This window comes from Lissotriton vulgaris, chromosome 4_1 (assembly GCF_964263255.1).
Source record: "Lissotriton vulgaris chromosome 4_1, aLisVul1.2, whole genome shotgun sequence".
Taxonomy (NCBI): Eukaryota; Metazoa; Chordata; class Amphibia; order Caudata; family Salamandridae; genus Lissotriton; species Lissotriton vulgaris.
This window is the reverse complement of record NC_141691.1, coordinates 148,831,703-148,849,546: the sequence shown is the minus strand read 5'-3', so window position 1 is coordinate 148,849,546 and position 17,844 is coordinate 148,831,703. Positions and strand designations below refer to the sequence as shown.

Here is a 17,844-nt window from a genome sequence, read left to right as displayed (position 1 = left end):
TCATGGGGGAAAGCAGAGAGCACGCTATGCACGTGCTTCTCCGTAATTTTGGCCAATGCCGGAAGGAGAGAGAGAGGCCTATAATTGGCCAACACCTCAGAATCTAGGCCAGGCTTTTTAAGGAGGGGGATCACCATTGCCCGCTTCCAAGTCTGCGGGACCACCCCCTCCCTCAGAGAGAGGTTCAAAAGCGGGTTAACCAGCGGGCTAACCACAGCCGCCATCTTCGCCAAGAATTTGGCCGGGCAAGGGTCTAACGGCGATCCCGATTTAAGTTTGGCCAAGAGTGCCAATGACGCAGAAGTAGAGATAGGCGGAAAAGCAGCCAAGACAGAGTCCAGGTTGGGCGATGGAACTAACCCGTCCCCACTACTGGGACACACTTCAACCAACCTCTCAGGAAAGGAGTCCTGAATCAATTTAATCTTGTCCGTAAAAAACTTTGCAAGATCACAAACCCACGACTCAGAGGGAGCGGTTTGAGAAAGATTAGATCTGGGGGCCGTAAACTCCCTCACAACAGTAAAGATCTCCTTACATGAGTTGGAGGCTGCCTCTATCCTCCTGGCCAGGTAACCCTTTTTCTCACGGAGGATATCACGATGATAAACTTTGATCGCAGTCCTGTAAGCAAGTCTGGCCGCCGGGTCGTACTGTGAGCGCCAAGCCCTCTCAGCCACCTTACACTGGCGGCGAGAAGCAAACAGTGCTTCCGTGAACCATGGAGCAGAAACCCGCTTTGATGTAGCCCGTAGAGCCGTTGCAGGGGCTAAATCATTCAGCCTATCCGTCAGCCACACCTGCAGGGACTCTACATCCCGCTCTAGGTCTCCCGAAAGGGGACATGGATGGTCGAGAGATGCCTGAGCTAGCATCTCGGGAGTCACCCGATGGAGTGGCATAGAGACAGGTCCATGCTGTTTAGGCGCATTGCTAGGCAGTTTCTTCCTGCCCAGTACACAGAACCTGGCCAGCCTGTGATCGGACCAAAGTACCGGAACAAGCTCTATGTCCTCTAGGGGAGCCGTTGAAAAAACCTGATCCAGGGTATGACACTTATCGTGTGTGGGGCCAGAGAGAAAAGGCACAAAACCGAGGGGAGCCGTAATGTCGGATAGTGTATAATCCTCGCCTCCGCCTCCTGACATAGAATCATAAATTCCTCAACTCTGCTGCAGTTGATTATTTATGCAGCGGAATCACTATAGCAATAGCTAGAATTTTTTGTCAGACATAAATTACATTGCTTCTTCGAAGTCATTGTGGAAAAATCGATAAGGCTTTTTGTGTGTAAAGTTATGGGCATGAATATAGTATACATACCAATAGATCAGATTCTAGCTTTAATTGAACTTTCTCTCACCACAAACTCTCCCCACCAGGGCTTTAAGTGGGCCGGGTCTCAAGGGGTCTGAGCACCGGCAGTTTTTTAAAGAGGGCCTCGAAACGGGTCTCTATCGGGCTCTGTTTTGAGCCCTGGCACAGGCGCTCCGTATTTTTCCGGACTGCAATGGTAGCATTTTGCTGTCAGTGCAGTCCAGAAAAAAGTGCCAGGGCGCACAGAGCCTGATAGAGACCCGTTTCAAGACAGCAGGCACATCGGTGTGTACGTGCTCACATTGCTCACTTCTCACTAGGGGAGAAGTTACGGCATGACGTCATGCCAGGTGAGCGGTGTAATGGAAGGGAAATCCTTTAAAGAGTCATTTTCTTTCCAGATGTCCCTTCTATTTCTGAAACGCTAGAGCAGCAGCATTGCGGTAGGGTCAACAGGGCTTCAATTGGAAGCTTTTTCAATGTTATATGTAACCAGCCATAGTTGCAGCTTATTTACCTTATGCAACTAATAACCATTGACAAAGCCAATAGTCCTTACTTGTTGTAGGTGTAATGTGACTTGTTGTCTCACATATTGGATGCAATGACAGGAACAGCAAAATACAAGTCGGGCGGCACACTATGCTAAACACAGATTTTTTTGCGTGTTATAAACCACGCCCCTAATTACACTGGCCACGCCCCTTTGGGAGACCCTCCAGTTTTTTCATCCCACTTAAAGCCCTGCTCCCCACGATTGGGAAAATGTACCGCGCTCCTCCCCACGCCCCACTATTTTTTTTTTTATAAATCCCTTATCTGCTTTAGTAATGTTAGCAATTTAATATAGGGCCCGTTCTTATGAGCCGCCCACACTGAAACCACTTGGGATAACGTGCATTTGTCAATTAATCTTGATCGCGCTCTATAGAACTTTCAAAATCAAAAATCAAACATCCTCTTCGGGCCCACAGCTCAATCCGGCTTAGTTTTTCGAGCTGTCAAACCACAGCTCGGCTCCGCCCTGAAAGTATAGCGACCAATCGTACTTTAACAGCAAGACACGTTCTATCGGAGTGAATCTGACCAATGGGAATCTCACAACCACGAGCAAGGCGTCGCTGTACCAAGAACATCCCAGGCAATGGAAAGAGAAAAAGGATGCGTTTGCTCATCAGCGACTGTCACCAAAACGGCCATGTCAATATTCTTAATTTTGAACTCGAACGCCTTAACTGAGGGTCCCCAAAACGCAGCACATGAATAGAGTAACATGTACTGTTTTGACGCTGTTTTTTCACAGATATAACTTAGATTAATGTAACTCTACAAAATATCTTACAAACCTGTCCAAAATTAACCACGTTCATTTAGACGCATAGCACAAATTATACTAATCCATGAAAAACAATTAGCTTTACTCCCTATACCACCCTCGAACTGCGTTGACATTACAGCAGTTGAACGTCAAATCGTCAAATGCTGGTTCTGTCTTTTATTTCTTCCGTCACTCGATACACCAAAAATCAAACTGCGCCTGCGCAACCGGCTTTTCTCGACGTCACGTTGATGTCCGGCTTGGGAGGTGTGTCTTTTGCCATGGTGTGAAGTTTTGATCCTTGGTATACACGGAAGATGGCCGCCATGAGATTCTTGCTGCCGGTGCTTGGCGTTCTGTTGTTGGTATGCTGCGGCCTGCCACCCTCCAGTGGACAGAAGAAGAAGGAGGTGAGTGAGGAGGGGAATTCAGCCTCCTGGCACTGAGCTCTGACAGCCTGAGACCCGGAAGTGATGGTCTCAAGGCACTGTGTCAATGCAAGGTGCTCCAGGGCACTTGCTTACGTGAGTGATCTCTGTGGTACCCCCTACTAAGAGCTCCAGGGTGCTCTCTGGCTATCGGATGGGTTGTCTGCCCTGATTGCATGTCGGCTGCAGCATAGTGATTGGTATCTTTTACATGCAAGTGCTCCCAATTATGTTTGGAAAATGGTGTGTTTGTTAAATTGAAGAATGACACTGTAGATAGTTTGAAGTAGTTTAATCCTCAGTAAGCAGGTACACAGCCAGACAGGTAGCAGAACAGTCTTCAACTGAATCCCCAAGAATACACATGACATAAGTAGAACACAGTGACAGTGTTCCATAGAACATGGATGGAACACAATTTAAAGAGAAACTGCATAATACACAACATAACAGTGATGTTCCTTTTTTTCTTCTTGAAACTTGTTTCACTCCAATGCAAATTAATTGAGAAATACATATCACGTATTACATTTCCTTAATCACCATCACGGGTGTCCCCAAATGTCATTTATTTATACCAGTAACGTGGTGTTGTTGTCCTTGTGCGAATCAGTAATGTATCTAATGCGTGCCTTGATCGTTCTGTTGCCAGGTGGTCTAGAATGCCATTAAGCCATGTCTGATTTGGTACTAACTGGCGTCTTTGTACACATTTGCTTTAATTCGTGCATGCTAGAGTTTTACCCGCTGAATTGCTTTAACCATTAGGTGGACTCTTAAAACTAGCTTGAATCGATGGCACGTCTCGTGATTGTGCAGTGGCCTGTATGAAAAGTATTGATATTTTGCATAAGGTCCTCCATGGTTTCTCATTTTTTTCTGTTGCGTTACACAACACACATTTGCTTGCACTACACACTTTCAGGCTTGTCGTGTAGGTATGGTAACGTGCCGTAGGTTGTATTACATACCGTATTTATCTCTTTCTGGTTGTTATGTAGTGCTGTGTTTGCTGTTCTATCAACGGGGCACACTGAACCAACTACTTCCTAGGAGCCTAGTGCACATCATAGTGCCAGTGAGTTATGTTTGACGTGTACTGTTGTAGAGTAATTTGCGACTATTATTTGCTTCTGATATACTGTTGAGATGGCAAATGCTTAGTCAAGTACGTGGCTTGGAGCTTTGCTGTATGCGTAGCAGTGTCAACATTGTATCGGACGTGTATTGTTGTCACTGGTTTTGAATGTTATTTGTTTTGATGTGCAGTCTAGGTGGCAAACCCCCATTCGACTACACGGTTTGAAGTTTTATTGTGAAAATGATGCAGTGCGAACCCTACAGCCACATATTTATAGTTGAGTCACTTTGGTTAAGCCTATAACAACATTACAAACCACGGCCAATTTTATTAACATGAAGGTGGATGCACTTGTTATGACTGCTAGGTGCAAGGCATGGAAACTCCAACCCTCCATAAAGGGGTGCCCAAGGCTCCTGCCCTCTGGAAGTATAGCTCCTCTGCAATGCCCTCCTCTCTTTGGAGTGGCATTTTTGAACATTCTCGAAGGTCCAAATAAATGTAAATGTTCTCTGCAGACTAGAGATTTAAATTTAGCAAGGCCATACTGGAATTGTGAGTGGATGTCACTCCAACTTGATTCAGACATGCAGAAGAGTGTGTTACAATATTTTTTATGTGCAATGTATTTGCGACTGGTTGCTGTACGGTTCTGTAAACTGACGTGTATTGCGTGGCTCGAAGGTCCCACATAGCTTTGCGAACTGTGCCTTAATCCCTCCTTGCTGGATCTTCTTCAGACTTCAGTTCTGTGCCTAGTGGTATGTGTTTCACAAGTTTACTTAATTTGCTTACTGTCTGTGAGTTTTAGGCTGGACTAAAATTGCAGTTTACCGTAAGTGTACACGTATTCCTCGACAAGGGTAGTTAGTTCTCCCAGCGCCCCCACTCCATTTTAGTTTTACAGAGACTGATGCTTGGTGGCAAGTGCTGATCAATTGCGAGATTACAGGCTTTTTTCTTTGTACTATCACAGATGAGTCTCCTGACTATTGTAATTTAAAACTTATCTGTCTTTTATAGCTGAGACTTTGTCCTTCGTTGTCTCCCATTGTAGTGATGAGCGGAGGGAGAGGAGGCAAGCTGTAGTAGGATTTGTATGTATTTTGCGATAATAATATATTACCGAAATGGAGTGTCCATTGAAGTGCGAGGAATCCTTTCTGGCGTCCTCACCCCACCTCCTCAAGATATTTCCCTGTCCTTGTTTTTTAGGTCGACCCTAGCGCAGCGTGCAAGCGCTGCTTAGGAGGTGACCTCTTGGAATTGGTTTGTACTTTTTCGAAAACTCGTACATGTACTGCACTGTTTACAATGAGCACTCGTGCATGTACGGCATCCACCTTGCGGGACCGTGCAGCGGCGCCATCTGTTTCGAATTATCTGCGTTTGTTTGTATTTGCCTGTCTCGCTGTCGCGTTAATTGGAAACAGATGGGGAGTCGCATTTACTTTTACGGCTGCATGTTTACTGATAATTCTCATTGCCTTGCTTGTCTGGCAGTCCTTTCACTTTCGTGCCATGTTGATTTGTGAATAGGTTACTAAAACTGCTCGTGTTTTCAAGACTTAAAAAGGTAACATGGAAAGGCTGTGAATATTAAATGCGCATATATTCCAACATCGGGCCTTTGCAGCATGTAGTATACACAACAGTGTCACTGCCACTGGGCCGAAAATTACAGGAGAAATAAAAAACAAATTACAGTGGGCCTCCGCTCAATGGAAGTTATTTGCTTCAGAAGAGCCGTGCATCACTGCATATTCAAACTGCCAGCGAGGGAGAAATCCAAAATGTATTTCCGGTAGTTTTGCAACACGGATTACAGAGTGCAGTGTCTTCAATGTCCCTTGTACAGTTAAGACGTAGTGCATGCGAAAGCCCAATATGCAGTAAGACAGGCCACGTCGCCATTAATATACTGAACGAGAAGCACGCTTCGCCCCCAGAATCTTATAATAGTTTAAGCTAGAGATGGAGCAATGCAACCAGCTGCAAAACGAAAAGTTATTTAAACGTTTTGAAAAAACGTTTTACCTCTACACCGACAAACAGACACCTCCAAGTGAAAAATAATCAACTTACACACTCGGCAAAACCTTGCACATGCGATACCCTACTAAACTACCGGAAACAGGAAGTAAGAATACATTTCACATGACGCAGAGAGTTATCCCAGCCCACACAATGACATGGATGGGCTACATGAACGTTGTCGTTTTATTTACTGTCGCATGAAAGGGTTGGAGAAACTCAAAAGCGAAGCGAAAAAAGAGTTTATCTCAAAAAGAGAACATTAAAGTGGTGTTTAAGCATCAATGGTATAGATAATATTTGAATTGAAGACTTTCTACGGACGTCTCCTGTTTTTTCAGGCTCTGAAGGTTTTTGAAACTCTGGTATTTTCTCAGCCAGTCTTGCAAGCTTCAACAAAAATATTGTCCCGTAGCGTGTTGTCTGTTTCCAAAGGCTCGCAACCGGCAATGTGGTCTCTTAGTTTTCAGAAAGTACTGAGTGTTGAGACCTTTGTCAAGCTGCTCGTGTTCATGATAGCCACAATCGCCGTAGTTATGCGGCTTTTCCATGCCAATTTTATAAAATTGGAGTACCGAATTATGTGGCCAAGTGGACTAAATTGCCCAGCTTAGAGACCAATTATGTGGCCTACAATTCAGTTAAAGGAACTCTTAGAACCGCATGGTATTTTTACATTCTTTTTAAGTTTGAATGCTGTTGTGGGAATCTGCGTGTATGCTAATAGTGAACAAATTACAAAGAATGACTAAACTCGACGTGCAGCATTTTTTAACTTACCTTTTTATTCTCGAAACAAATATTTTGACAATTTATGCAGCAGATCATACATTATATCGTGCTTGCTGGGCATTAAGTACACAGGACCACTGATGCGCAATGGTACTTTTCCAGTAGCGTGTGAGTATGGTGTTCCATTTCAGTGGCCCTTCCCTCCGCGTAGGAGTCTCTGATGTCATTTCTTACTGCCTATGGCCATCAATGTTTCCTCATTTACCTTCATAGAGATCGTTTTACCTCCCTCAATGACTTCCGTGCACAATGGTACAATCTCTACCACATGTCCAGTTACCACTTGAGAATGTAGGGCACATGATCACCTTTATCTCAGCTACAAGGGCACAATGAAGCAAGGTTAACACACTATAATGCTCCAGTGTAGTGTCTTGTCTGTGGCTCCTGGGGCTCTCGCAACATTTTGCTTGCGGGAGATGGACTTATTTCCTCTTTCTTCAACCTCCTGAAGGAAGTCTGTCACAGCAGGCAGGTCTCCGAAGCTGATTAACCAGCGAGATTCATGGGAGTGACCAGAGTGCACACCTGGATGTCAGCCACAGTGCTGTGCATCCAAAGGCGAATCCGGAGCTCCCAACCCTAATCTTTATTATTCCCTTATCAGTCCAATCTCCCTCTTTCTGACATGTGTCCAGGCCCCTTCCTTGTGATCTATCATTGAATCAAAGAGCCCTTTGAAACGTACACAGATAGCCCGGCTCTTTCATTCTCCAGTGCATGTTCCTATCAGCTTACAGGAATGTAGCAAAACACACCTGACGGGTGGGGATTTCTCCGCTCCTCATGGAAATCCGGGTCCTCCATGTAATGTACCAGTTTAGACACACTTGCACTCGGTGTACATCAACAGCACACTTACTGCGGATTGGTGACGGTACAACGCGTACCGTCACAACGCGTGCTGTTACAACGCGTCCCTTACAACGCAAGTCGTTACCACAACTTGCGTTGGGGGCGCGGATATCGAATAGTATAATTTACTATTCTAACACCAGTCCCCGTGGACACTAGGGAAGGTGTTAAAATAGTAAATTTACTATTTTTAATCTTCTAGCGCCCTCCAGCGCAAGTCGTGTTAACGACTTGCGTTGTTACGGACGCGTCGTAACAGCACCGCGTTGAAACATCCGCGTTGTAACGGATGTTTCCCCTTACTGCACATTACTGTTATCCTCACGTATTATGCTGCCACAAGAATAACTACATGCAGCAAAACGTGCCATCTGCACCGCCTGTTCAGTACTGCAGCCTTTCTGTATTGTACGAGTGTTATTTTAAAAACACACACTGACAGCATACACACATTTACCACATGTGCACTGTATCACACTTAACCCCTTGTGTAGTGTTCTTCTTGAGAGCACACATGCACTCAGCACTTTGTCCATCATGCATGCCCTTCCACATCTACCAGGTGTGAGTTAAGCACACAGCAGAGGAACCTTTGAAAAGGGGAGTGAGTCTTTTGGCCTCACTCCAGTGACACAGGGTAAAAAGGTCCTGTTCACTATACTGATCACTACATGGTATGCTGCCACCCCTGTGCTTGTGCTGCTTAACTCCTGGTGAAGGCTGTAGCGTTCCACCACTATGAGGGCAGTGCTTTGGGCGCACTTGTGGTCCAAAAAGACCGCAATCCGTGAGACAGGCCTATGCCATGGTGTACTTGCATGATCCATGTTCTCCTAGGGCAAAACAATTATCATTCGGGATCCAGACAGTTGTGCAGTACATATCTCTTACTATGCAGAGGACTTTTCTGTCCCAACAGGGACAAACCAAGGAAACTTTTGGCCTGGCTCCTGAAAAGAGAGCGACCAAGCCTCATAATTCTGGGACTGAAAAAGCAAGTGGCACCATAATTGCAACTCAAGGCAGCATAAAAAGGCACTGCAGAAAAACCTGACTCATTTGAAGTGGAAACCGACAGAAGTCACTTGAGGCCTGATGTAGGCCTTTCTTGAAATGCTTAATCTTCCAGTGCTGTCACAGGAAAAGCTAACTAAATTTGAATTAGGATTGTTGTGTAAGCAAATAATTGAAGCAATCAAGGAATACCAAATGGGAAAGCTCTGAGAAGAGATGACCTTCCAGCAGATTTTAATCACGCTTACATAGGTCAGCTGTCAGACATTACTGAAGGTACATGGTGAGGCTACATCACAGGGAAAGCTCCCAGACATGAGAGTAATGATGCTCAAAAAGGAGAGCCACCACTGTACCACAACTATAATTGGCAATTGCCGAGGACTAATTCAGACACTGAAATACTGAGCAAGGCACTGGCTACTAGGTTCCTTAGAGTGAAAAGCTCACTTGTATATGAGGTTCAGTGTGACTGCTACCTGGGTATAGATCCATCTTGAATCTAAGGAGATTAAGTCATCGACTACATGCCCCCGCTCAATTGGAAGAAGATTGTGCACTATTCACGCGTAACACAGAGAAAGCCTTTGACGCGCTTGTTTGGTACCTTGTTTTTGGTCCGAATGACATGGGCCCGGGGGACTTGGTCTATGCTCAGCCAATGGCTCGGGTAAGGTTAGAGAGATTGGTCTCAGAGGGATGGAAAATAGGGAGGAAACCAGACATGGTGCCCACTGTTGCCCCTGCTGGTTGCTCTCAATATGAAGCTTTGGGCAATGACTCGGGGGGGCCCTATACCAGTTGGGCATCAGGGTTGGCGGTGTTGTCCATGCACTGTGATTGTAGGTGGATAACATGGTTGTGTACCCCAGATGACTCTTTGCCAATCCTGCAGTAACCTGACCAATTTGTTGCAGTTTCCAGTCTGCAGACCACCAAACAAAAACATATGTTTTGCGGAGTATGATAGGCATCGCAGTGAATAGTCGGCCAGACTAGGGTCGTCACTGGGAAACGGAAAACATTTTTTTAGATACTGGTAGCACATTCAGCACAAATACGTATGTGCTTAGTGCTTGAGAATCTGGCTAATTCAGTGTGGTTCTGGAGAATTACAGTTGCCAAAATCTTCCTCCAGCGATGTCTGCATGTTCTCACTGTGTCCCTTATACTGGTCAACCTTTCAAGAACTAGATAAGCACTGATATCCTTGGTTTTGGCAGGGAAACGATTAGACCTAACTTAGATATAATCAGACAGGACTGGTATAAGTATTGACTAGTAATGCAGGAGCTGAAGCTTTTATATAGCCTTTCAGTTGCAGCATGCATTGAGATAGATGGGTAGAGGAGGATGATTATGGGGAAAAGGGTTTGGTAGCTGGTACCTGTGAAGGTGAGACTCTAGTAGAGCTACTAATGAGATACCAAGCCATCACACATCCATCGTGTGGCAGACAAAACGATCTTAGGAGGCTGCTGTAGAGAGGATTCTTCAACAATCCCCTTTTGTCGGATCCTTAGAAATCTGGTCTGTATAGCCTTTCAGTTGTAAGCTGAGACATGTGCTTTGAGGGAGAGGAGTGTGGTACAGTGAAGGGCTGATGCTCATCAGGCTCCTTCATAAAATTTGCAGAAGCATAAGAAACGCATTCAGGTCCGGCTGCACCTGTTCCTCCAGCACACCAGGCCGGCCAAAACAGCCAGGGAGATATGGACTCATTAACCAAAGACCTTGATAGAGCTAGGCGGGAGACTGGTCTTGCAATTGTACATGAATAGAAGGCATATAGAAAGAGGACGCCTCTAAAAGTTAGGTAGCAAAGTCAGGATGACCTACAGGAACCGACCCTCTCCAAAAATGGGAGATGGTGTGCTCTCAAGTAAAATAAAATAAAAAGTACAATAGTACGTATTAATGTCATATTCAGGATAACACATTTATAATACCTGTTCTGCACATATATGAAACAACAAAAGCTTAATAGGCTACATCCACATTGAACCTCTATTGGTCCAAGGTACACCGTTTGTGGCCTCCTTTTTATGTATGACGCAGTCCTATGATGTGATAAGTGAATATTGGTGGATGTTGATGGACAGATTGCATTCAATAGCAATCAACATGCTCGGGGTCTCAGTCAAACATATATATTCAGAATAATTTCGAAACCCTAAAAGTGGAAGCTGAGTTAAACATTTACAGTCTTGTGATTGGTTCTGGCTGCATCATCGAGTCCTGCTGGTGCATCCTGTGAAAAGATCTATTGGAATGGGCCCTGGGAGAAGAATCGCATTTTAAGGTCACCAATAGAGAAGAAAGCGCATACTTGGGGGAGATGGTACTGAGTCTTAGGTGGCAGAAAAAGCACCAACAGATTACACGAGAACGGTGATGATGAGACATAAGACAGAAAAGGGTGCAGACCAGACTCACCCAGCATTACTCAACAGAACACAAAACTCTTAACTAGGATGTTATAAAAGCCTACTCTGGCTAATTGTCCTTGAATGTACGGTGCTCACGCAAATAAATAGAATTTTTTTGGGGTATGGATTTCTCATTAGACTACTCTGCCTAAGGACTAACAGGTGCAACATTGTATTTTTAAGTATACAAAATGTGGACCTATATGTTGTGGAAATTTGTATAGTCTATGGTGTCACTTAAAATCAGGGGTGAAAAAACTCCACATAATTAATAGCTACCGTCTTGCAATCCTATATTGTGTATGGCCCTCCGAATTCTCTCACCCAGTTCAGGCCAACAGAGTAGAGGAGCCATGTAAATGTATTCTTACCTCCATCAGCTCTACCTTAAGTGTACCTGGGGTCCTGCCAACCACCCTACTACCCTCCAGGAAGCTATTAAAACAAAAATACCTGGTATCCTGCAACCCTCCCACAACATCCTTGGGAGAACATCATCCTTCCCTGACCACTCCAAAACATTTGGCACTTTAGGAGATCCCATCCTCCCTCAGAAAGACCTTCCTCTCATCCTCCTCCTCGATCTAAAAAACGGTACCTGGCAATATGCCGTGCTCCCTTACCATTCTCCCTGCCTCACCCAACCTGCACAAACCCCGCTCTGAAAGAGCTGGCACTAGCTGACCGCCATTGTGTGAGAGCTGCTGGTCAAGATGCCCTTCTTTGCCCAGTCAGGGCGGGTCTGTACAGACCTGCAGCTGACCATTAGCTCAGCAGTTGGTCCCATAAGAGCACTGCCTGTGATAACCCTGCTCCCTAGGGTCTCGAAAGAATAGGAGTAGCAGAGGATCAGCGCCCGCCAGAGCATCATCTTCGTATCTAGTGTTTCTCCTGCTGCAACTTCAGAACTGTGAAACATTAAACCTGTTCTTTCAGTTCACTGACACCTCTGGAGGGAGTTAGTTGGTTTTGAACCTATCATGTACAATAATGGTTTTCAGCAAGAGCCATATACAACATACATCTTTTGGGCAGTTGGAGAAAAAGAACTGGAGGAGAAGCCAACCGTTCAAGTACTGGGAGCAGGAGCGTAAGTGCAACCAGAACCAGTCAAATTTGTGACATTCAGTAGCAAAGCACTCCAGTCCCATCACATACTGGGCATCCCATGAGTTGTTGGAAAAAAAGTGATAGTTCTTATACCCTCTCTGTCTATGGCAAGTAACATTTTTATATGCAGGTTTTTAACACTGTATGTTTTATTTGGTTTCAGATGGTATTATCAGAAAAGGTTGGACAGCTGATGGATTGGGCAAGCAAACGAGCTGTTATTCGAATTAATGGAGATAAGTTTCGGCGCCTGGTGAAAGCACCACCAAGGAATTACTCTGTCATTGTCATGTTCACTGCTCTGCAGGCCCACAGACAATGTGCTGTTTGCAAGTAAGAAACACAATAATACCCATTCCCCTCAATTCAGTTGTAAAATTTAACCAATTAGTTCACGTAACTCTGTAGCAAAATATTTTTTCACCGAGTGGGTTGAGAATGAATCACTATTTGAAATCGACTATTAACATGACTTAGATCTTGAAAGGAATTTGTGAAATACTGGCAAATTATGCTTATTTGCTTTATGAAAAAACGTTTATAACTCCAATTTTTTTGTCAAGAATGAGTAACTGATGAGTCTTTTAATGATCATGGAGATCAGTAAAGACTTAGAAGTTTAGTTAAGCCCTGCAGATAGGCTGACTACCAGCGGTGACGACAGAGGCAACACTTCCACCACCCTACCCACAGATCACCCACCACATTTACAGAAAGCTGCCTAACCAAAATTGCTTTCACTGACATGGCGAGAGTAGCTTAGGCGGAAACTGGGAATGAGTCGATCCGCTGTTCTGTGGTGGCAGTACCTACTGGCTGACACACGTTTTATTTTCCAAACACAAATCCTCACAGTAGGGAATTTAATGTGGAAAACAAAAAAATTGACGCTCCTGATGCAGTCTGATATATCTCCCAGTGCGTGAAGGCCATTGCTTCTCCTACCCTATGCTACAATGCTGTCACAGACAAGGAAACCCATGGCCTACTTATAAAGTCATCTGGTGGTTTTGCTTTCAACTAAAAGGTACAGGACTCCTCCTGTACCTTAAAGGTAGCATGAAATCTATCTTTAAAAAAATTGGATATCTTTTAAAAGGCACCAAACTCTGCACAGAGAACCAGACACTGCATAACTTGATTCTCAAATTTAGTTTTAAAAATATTTTTATTGTTGCCATGAATCTTTTTATTGTTAGTGAAATTTTAAAATAGTTAATATTTTAATAAAATTACACAATTCATTATACTTTTTACAGTACATAAGACAGCAAATTAAAAGTATTGAGACAGCAGCCGGCCCTTGTTTTTTGCTGAAGCTGCTTCTTCAAAGCTGTAAATCACACTAAGGTACCTAATACTTCAAATATTGATAGACCTTAGAACCTTCATGATCATTGCAGAAATGTATCTTATTTAGTAGAGGATCTTATCTTTATTTCAACATATCTCCTTTTAAACTGATTCCTATCCTTGGGTCAGTAGCAGCTCTAGCTGACTCAACATTAATTGGAACTATATTCTGCTTGTCTTATGTTTCCAAAACGCCCTTGTAATGGCTCGCATCCCAATCAAAACAAATTCTGTAGTGTGCATCACCTGCACCATGAAGACTCAAGGGATTTTTGGTGTATAACATAAGAAACAAAAGAGATACATTTATTCTACAAAGTGAATCTAACTTCTGATCCTGCCAAAAGTAATGACTTAAGCTGTACCTACGCATTCACTCCTGATTGTAAACCACTTTTTCCATAGGGAACAGTGGGCTACGGTTATTCTGTAGTAGGGTTTATGAATACTGATCTACCCTTCAGTACTGATGGCAGGCGATGTGCTGTTTGTGATAACTAAATGATGGTGAACTTGGCCCAAAACACAAAAATAAATTCATATTTATTAAATGTGAAAGTAATAAAACCTTAATACATGTTTAAGTTACTCATGTTCATATTAGTGTTTCTATTTCTGTTTTGATTAGAAAGAGCCAATGTTATGGCATGTTGTAGACCCTTTTTTTAGTGTGATTATGAACAAGACCCACAATGGGTCCTTAAAATGAACGTGGCTTTCTTGCTTTATTTGTGTAAAGCAAGTAGAATATGCTCTCTACGCAAACATTGCCACATGTTTTTTGTTCTGTGTGCTCTGAAGGGGAATTTACAATTTCTTTGCTGCCCTATATTGGCACCATCTGCAGTTACTAGATCATGTTTTTGCTGCAGATTGGCATTGCTCAAGCATAGTTTTTTTTTTTACACTAACTGGGTACTCCATTAACTTGTGTCTCTGAATGCTTCAAATATAAGCATTGTGTTAGGCTGAATGTTGCCCCACCAACTCCATAGAAATGCTGTGGAGAGAAAAGAATATAAACTCTCCATAATTGGAGGGGGCAGAGAGAGGTTGAGGAACATTCTGCCTGTCAGGACATTTAAATTAGTACCTTTCAGTCCACAACAGATCTTCAGGAGGTTCTTCATGTCTTGCACTAGACATCACATAAATGTACCTGCGGTTCTAGAATTATCAGTTAGGGATGTTTTACGAAGACCATTTTATTTAGTATTAGGGTGAGATTCCTAATTTATATTTTTATATCAGATTAGCAAATAATAGACATTTATTTTTATACCATACTCCAGTTTGAGTGTGTACTGATTCTGTGTGGTTTGGCCACAGTCATTGTGCTGCAAGAATCCATGAAAGGGGTGGGCAACATCTGTCTTTCGTTTTTTTTCTGACAAGAACAGGCTTTGGAGGAAAACGAAATCTACCATGACGTGACTCGCAATTAACAGAGGTGTCTTACTTCCTTGGAATGTTCATATCAAGCATTTCCCGCTCAAAGAGGCTCCCTTTGCACTTTTAGTATATTTTCTTAGTAGTCTTTTTCAATTACTTGTGGGAGTAGAAGAACTTCTTGGCACTTTAGCCATCTTTCCCTGGACTCTTTGAACAGGATGTTAAGACCCCAGCTATTGGCCCCCAGAGTACTAAAATATGCGCAATAAAAAATAGTCCTCCCAAGCCGCCTTGATTCTCTTGTGGTGTCTTGGTCATACCGGGAGGCCTTGCCTTAAATGAGATGATGTGAATGGTAAGACCTGAAACAATATCACACAAATATCAGGGCTGCAAAAAAGATGGAATATCCTAGAACACTGTAATTTCACCTTTAAATAAAATATCACTCGTGAAACACAATTCCAACACTGGACACCCAAAGTATACTAAATATAAAATGTCCATGATAGCTATTCAGCAAACACTGTGCTGTTCGTACGTCTGTGGGAACAGTGAGGACTACAGTCGTGTTCTCCTTCACTCCTCAAAACAGTTCATTCTACTGAGCTGTTTCCAATCCCTGTTAAATTTAACATGAAACTATAAATAAAGAGTGTAATCTGTGGGCAAGGATTGTACGGTTCTAGTGCAGTAAATTCAATTGTCCTAGTGTTTGCTGTGAAAAGGTTTTGATCACCTAGTTTTGTCTCCTTGTTTACGGTTAAACAGTAGCTTTTAAAGTTGAATATGTTGCAAAACAAAGATCATAGTGAGTCCGCACCAAGAGCGCCATATCTATGGTGCACAGGTCTTTGTATTGAGAACACATTTTAGGCGTTTTGAACACATAGCAGTGCTTCTTCTGTATGGTGTTTTGTTAAGTGAATGTTCCTGTAAATCAGTAGCTAGCATATGGAATATTATTGTTCAAGGTAATGCATGCGTAGTATAAATTATACTGGATGTCACTAAACCTCTTACTTTTAGCACATGCAGTAGCAGGCCTAAATCAGGTTTAAGAGATTGTTTTAAAACTGAAATGTATTCATGATTGCCGTTTAAGATGTAGTTTCATTGATGGTGTCTTTCCTTTCTTAAGACAAGCTGATGAAGAATTCCAGATTTTGGCAAACTCCTGGAGATATTCAAGTGCATTTACAAATAAGGTGTTTTTCGCCATGGTGGATTTCGATGAAGGATCAGATGTTTTTCAGATGGTAAGGCATATTCTTTTGTATGCATCACGTTGGCCTTTTTGCAAATAGTTGTTTAATTCTGGTTTTATAAATGTAAACAGATAACCTTATAAAAACTTTCCCCTGCAGCGTTGTTTTTTAACAAGTTCACAACAGCCACTTTTATCTTCAGGTACATCAAATTAACCATCTCTCTTTATCTTTATCAGAGTTGAATGTTGTAGCTGGTGAATTTTATGCTTGAGTTCTGTCTTTTAACAACTAGTAGAATCTACTAGTTGGTTAGACTGAGAGTGGTTGGTTGTAGTCTAATATGGACTTTGCCTTATTACTACAAGCCCTGAATTGGTGTACAATATGTGTATCTAAAAGTTGTTATGGGATGACCCAGAGTTGAACCATTTAAATCAATCAGATTGCTAAAATGTCACCAGAAGAGATTTTTTTTAAAGCTCTAGACGGGCAGCAAAGTGTAGTAATCCACACAGAAAGCTTCATATAAATTCTTGAAGTATCTTTAATGGAGGACAAGTTTCATGCAGCAACCATCAGCAATACAAGCAAAATACTGGTTAACATTAGAACATTCCCTGTGATGCAATTCCACTGCATCATATCTTCTCCACTATGGAATCTAAAAGAAAAAAAAATAAAACATTAAAGAAAATGTTCAACCTACGAAATACTCATATTACAGGAACATTTTTTTGAGAATAATTACAAAATGAAATACATATAAAAACATAACATTACAAATGAGATACTTTGCACAAATTACCAAAACTCCACTTCTTTCCATCATCTAGATCAGCCACAGAGCCCTTGACAGAAATTACTTTATGCGGCTGAGAAAACTTACTCTCTCCCTTCTTCACAAATCCAAATTTTCTTACAACAACCCAATCACCTTCTTCAAACACCAATTCCTTAGCACTTTTCCTACTATCAAAATCCATCTTATTACGCCACTGACCATCTACAACTCTCGACCTCATTCTTTCCCTATCAACCCAAACTTTAATTTTTTCCTTCAACCACATCGGCGACTCCTAAGTACCAGGCTCTCTACCTTTCAAAGCCACAAAAGGAGAAACTCCAGTCACCGAATGAGGTGTAATTCTATGACCCCCACATCATTTTCCTTAATTCATCTTTCCATGACAAACCATTAGCCAGAGAAAGTTGAATACAATCCATTACAATCCTGTTCACCCTTTCCACAAGTCCATTGGCTTTCGGACGGAACAAAGCTACTCTTTCATGACTGATTCCAAGACTAAAAAGAAAACTAGTAATTTCAGAAGAAACTAACTGAACTCCATTATCAGTTACAAGAGTTTTTGGCACCTCTTCTTCCAAGAAAACTTATTTAAAAATGCTATCACATTTGCAGTGCTAACGTGTCCCATAGATTTGCAAGTAAACCATTTGCTATGGTAATCAACCAATACTAGTAAAAACCGTTACTTGCTTCCCAACTTGT

General features: G+C 42.7%; 1 protein-coding gene across 1 annotated transcript in view; it reads left to right on the top strand.

Annotated features, from left to right (window-relative positions):
• The first annotated feature begins 2,429 nt into the window (after nt 1–2,429).
• Nucleotides 2,430–17,844, top strand: part of MAGT1 (magnesium transporter 1) — a 164,083-nt gene continuing 148,668 nt past the window's right edge. Inside the window, exons 1-3 of the mRNA XM_086918407.1 lie at nt 2,430–3,045; nt 12,542–12,711; nt 16,265–16,382. Coding sequence (XP_086774533.1) covers nt 2,953–3,045; nt 12,542–12,711; nt 16,265–16,382 — 381 coding nt within the window. The 5' untranslated portion in view covers nt 2,430–2,952. The remainder of the gene's footprint in view (nt 3,046–12,541; nt 12,712–16,264; nt 16,383–17,844) is intronic.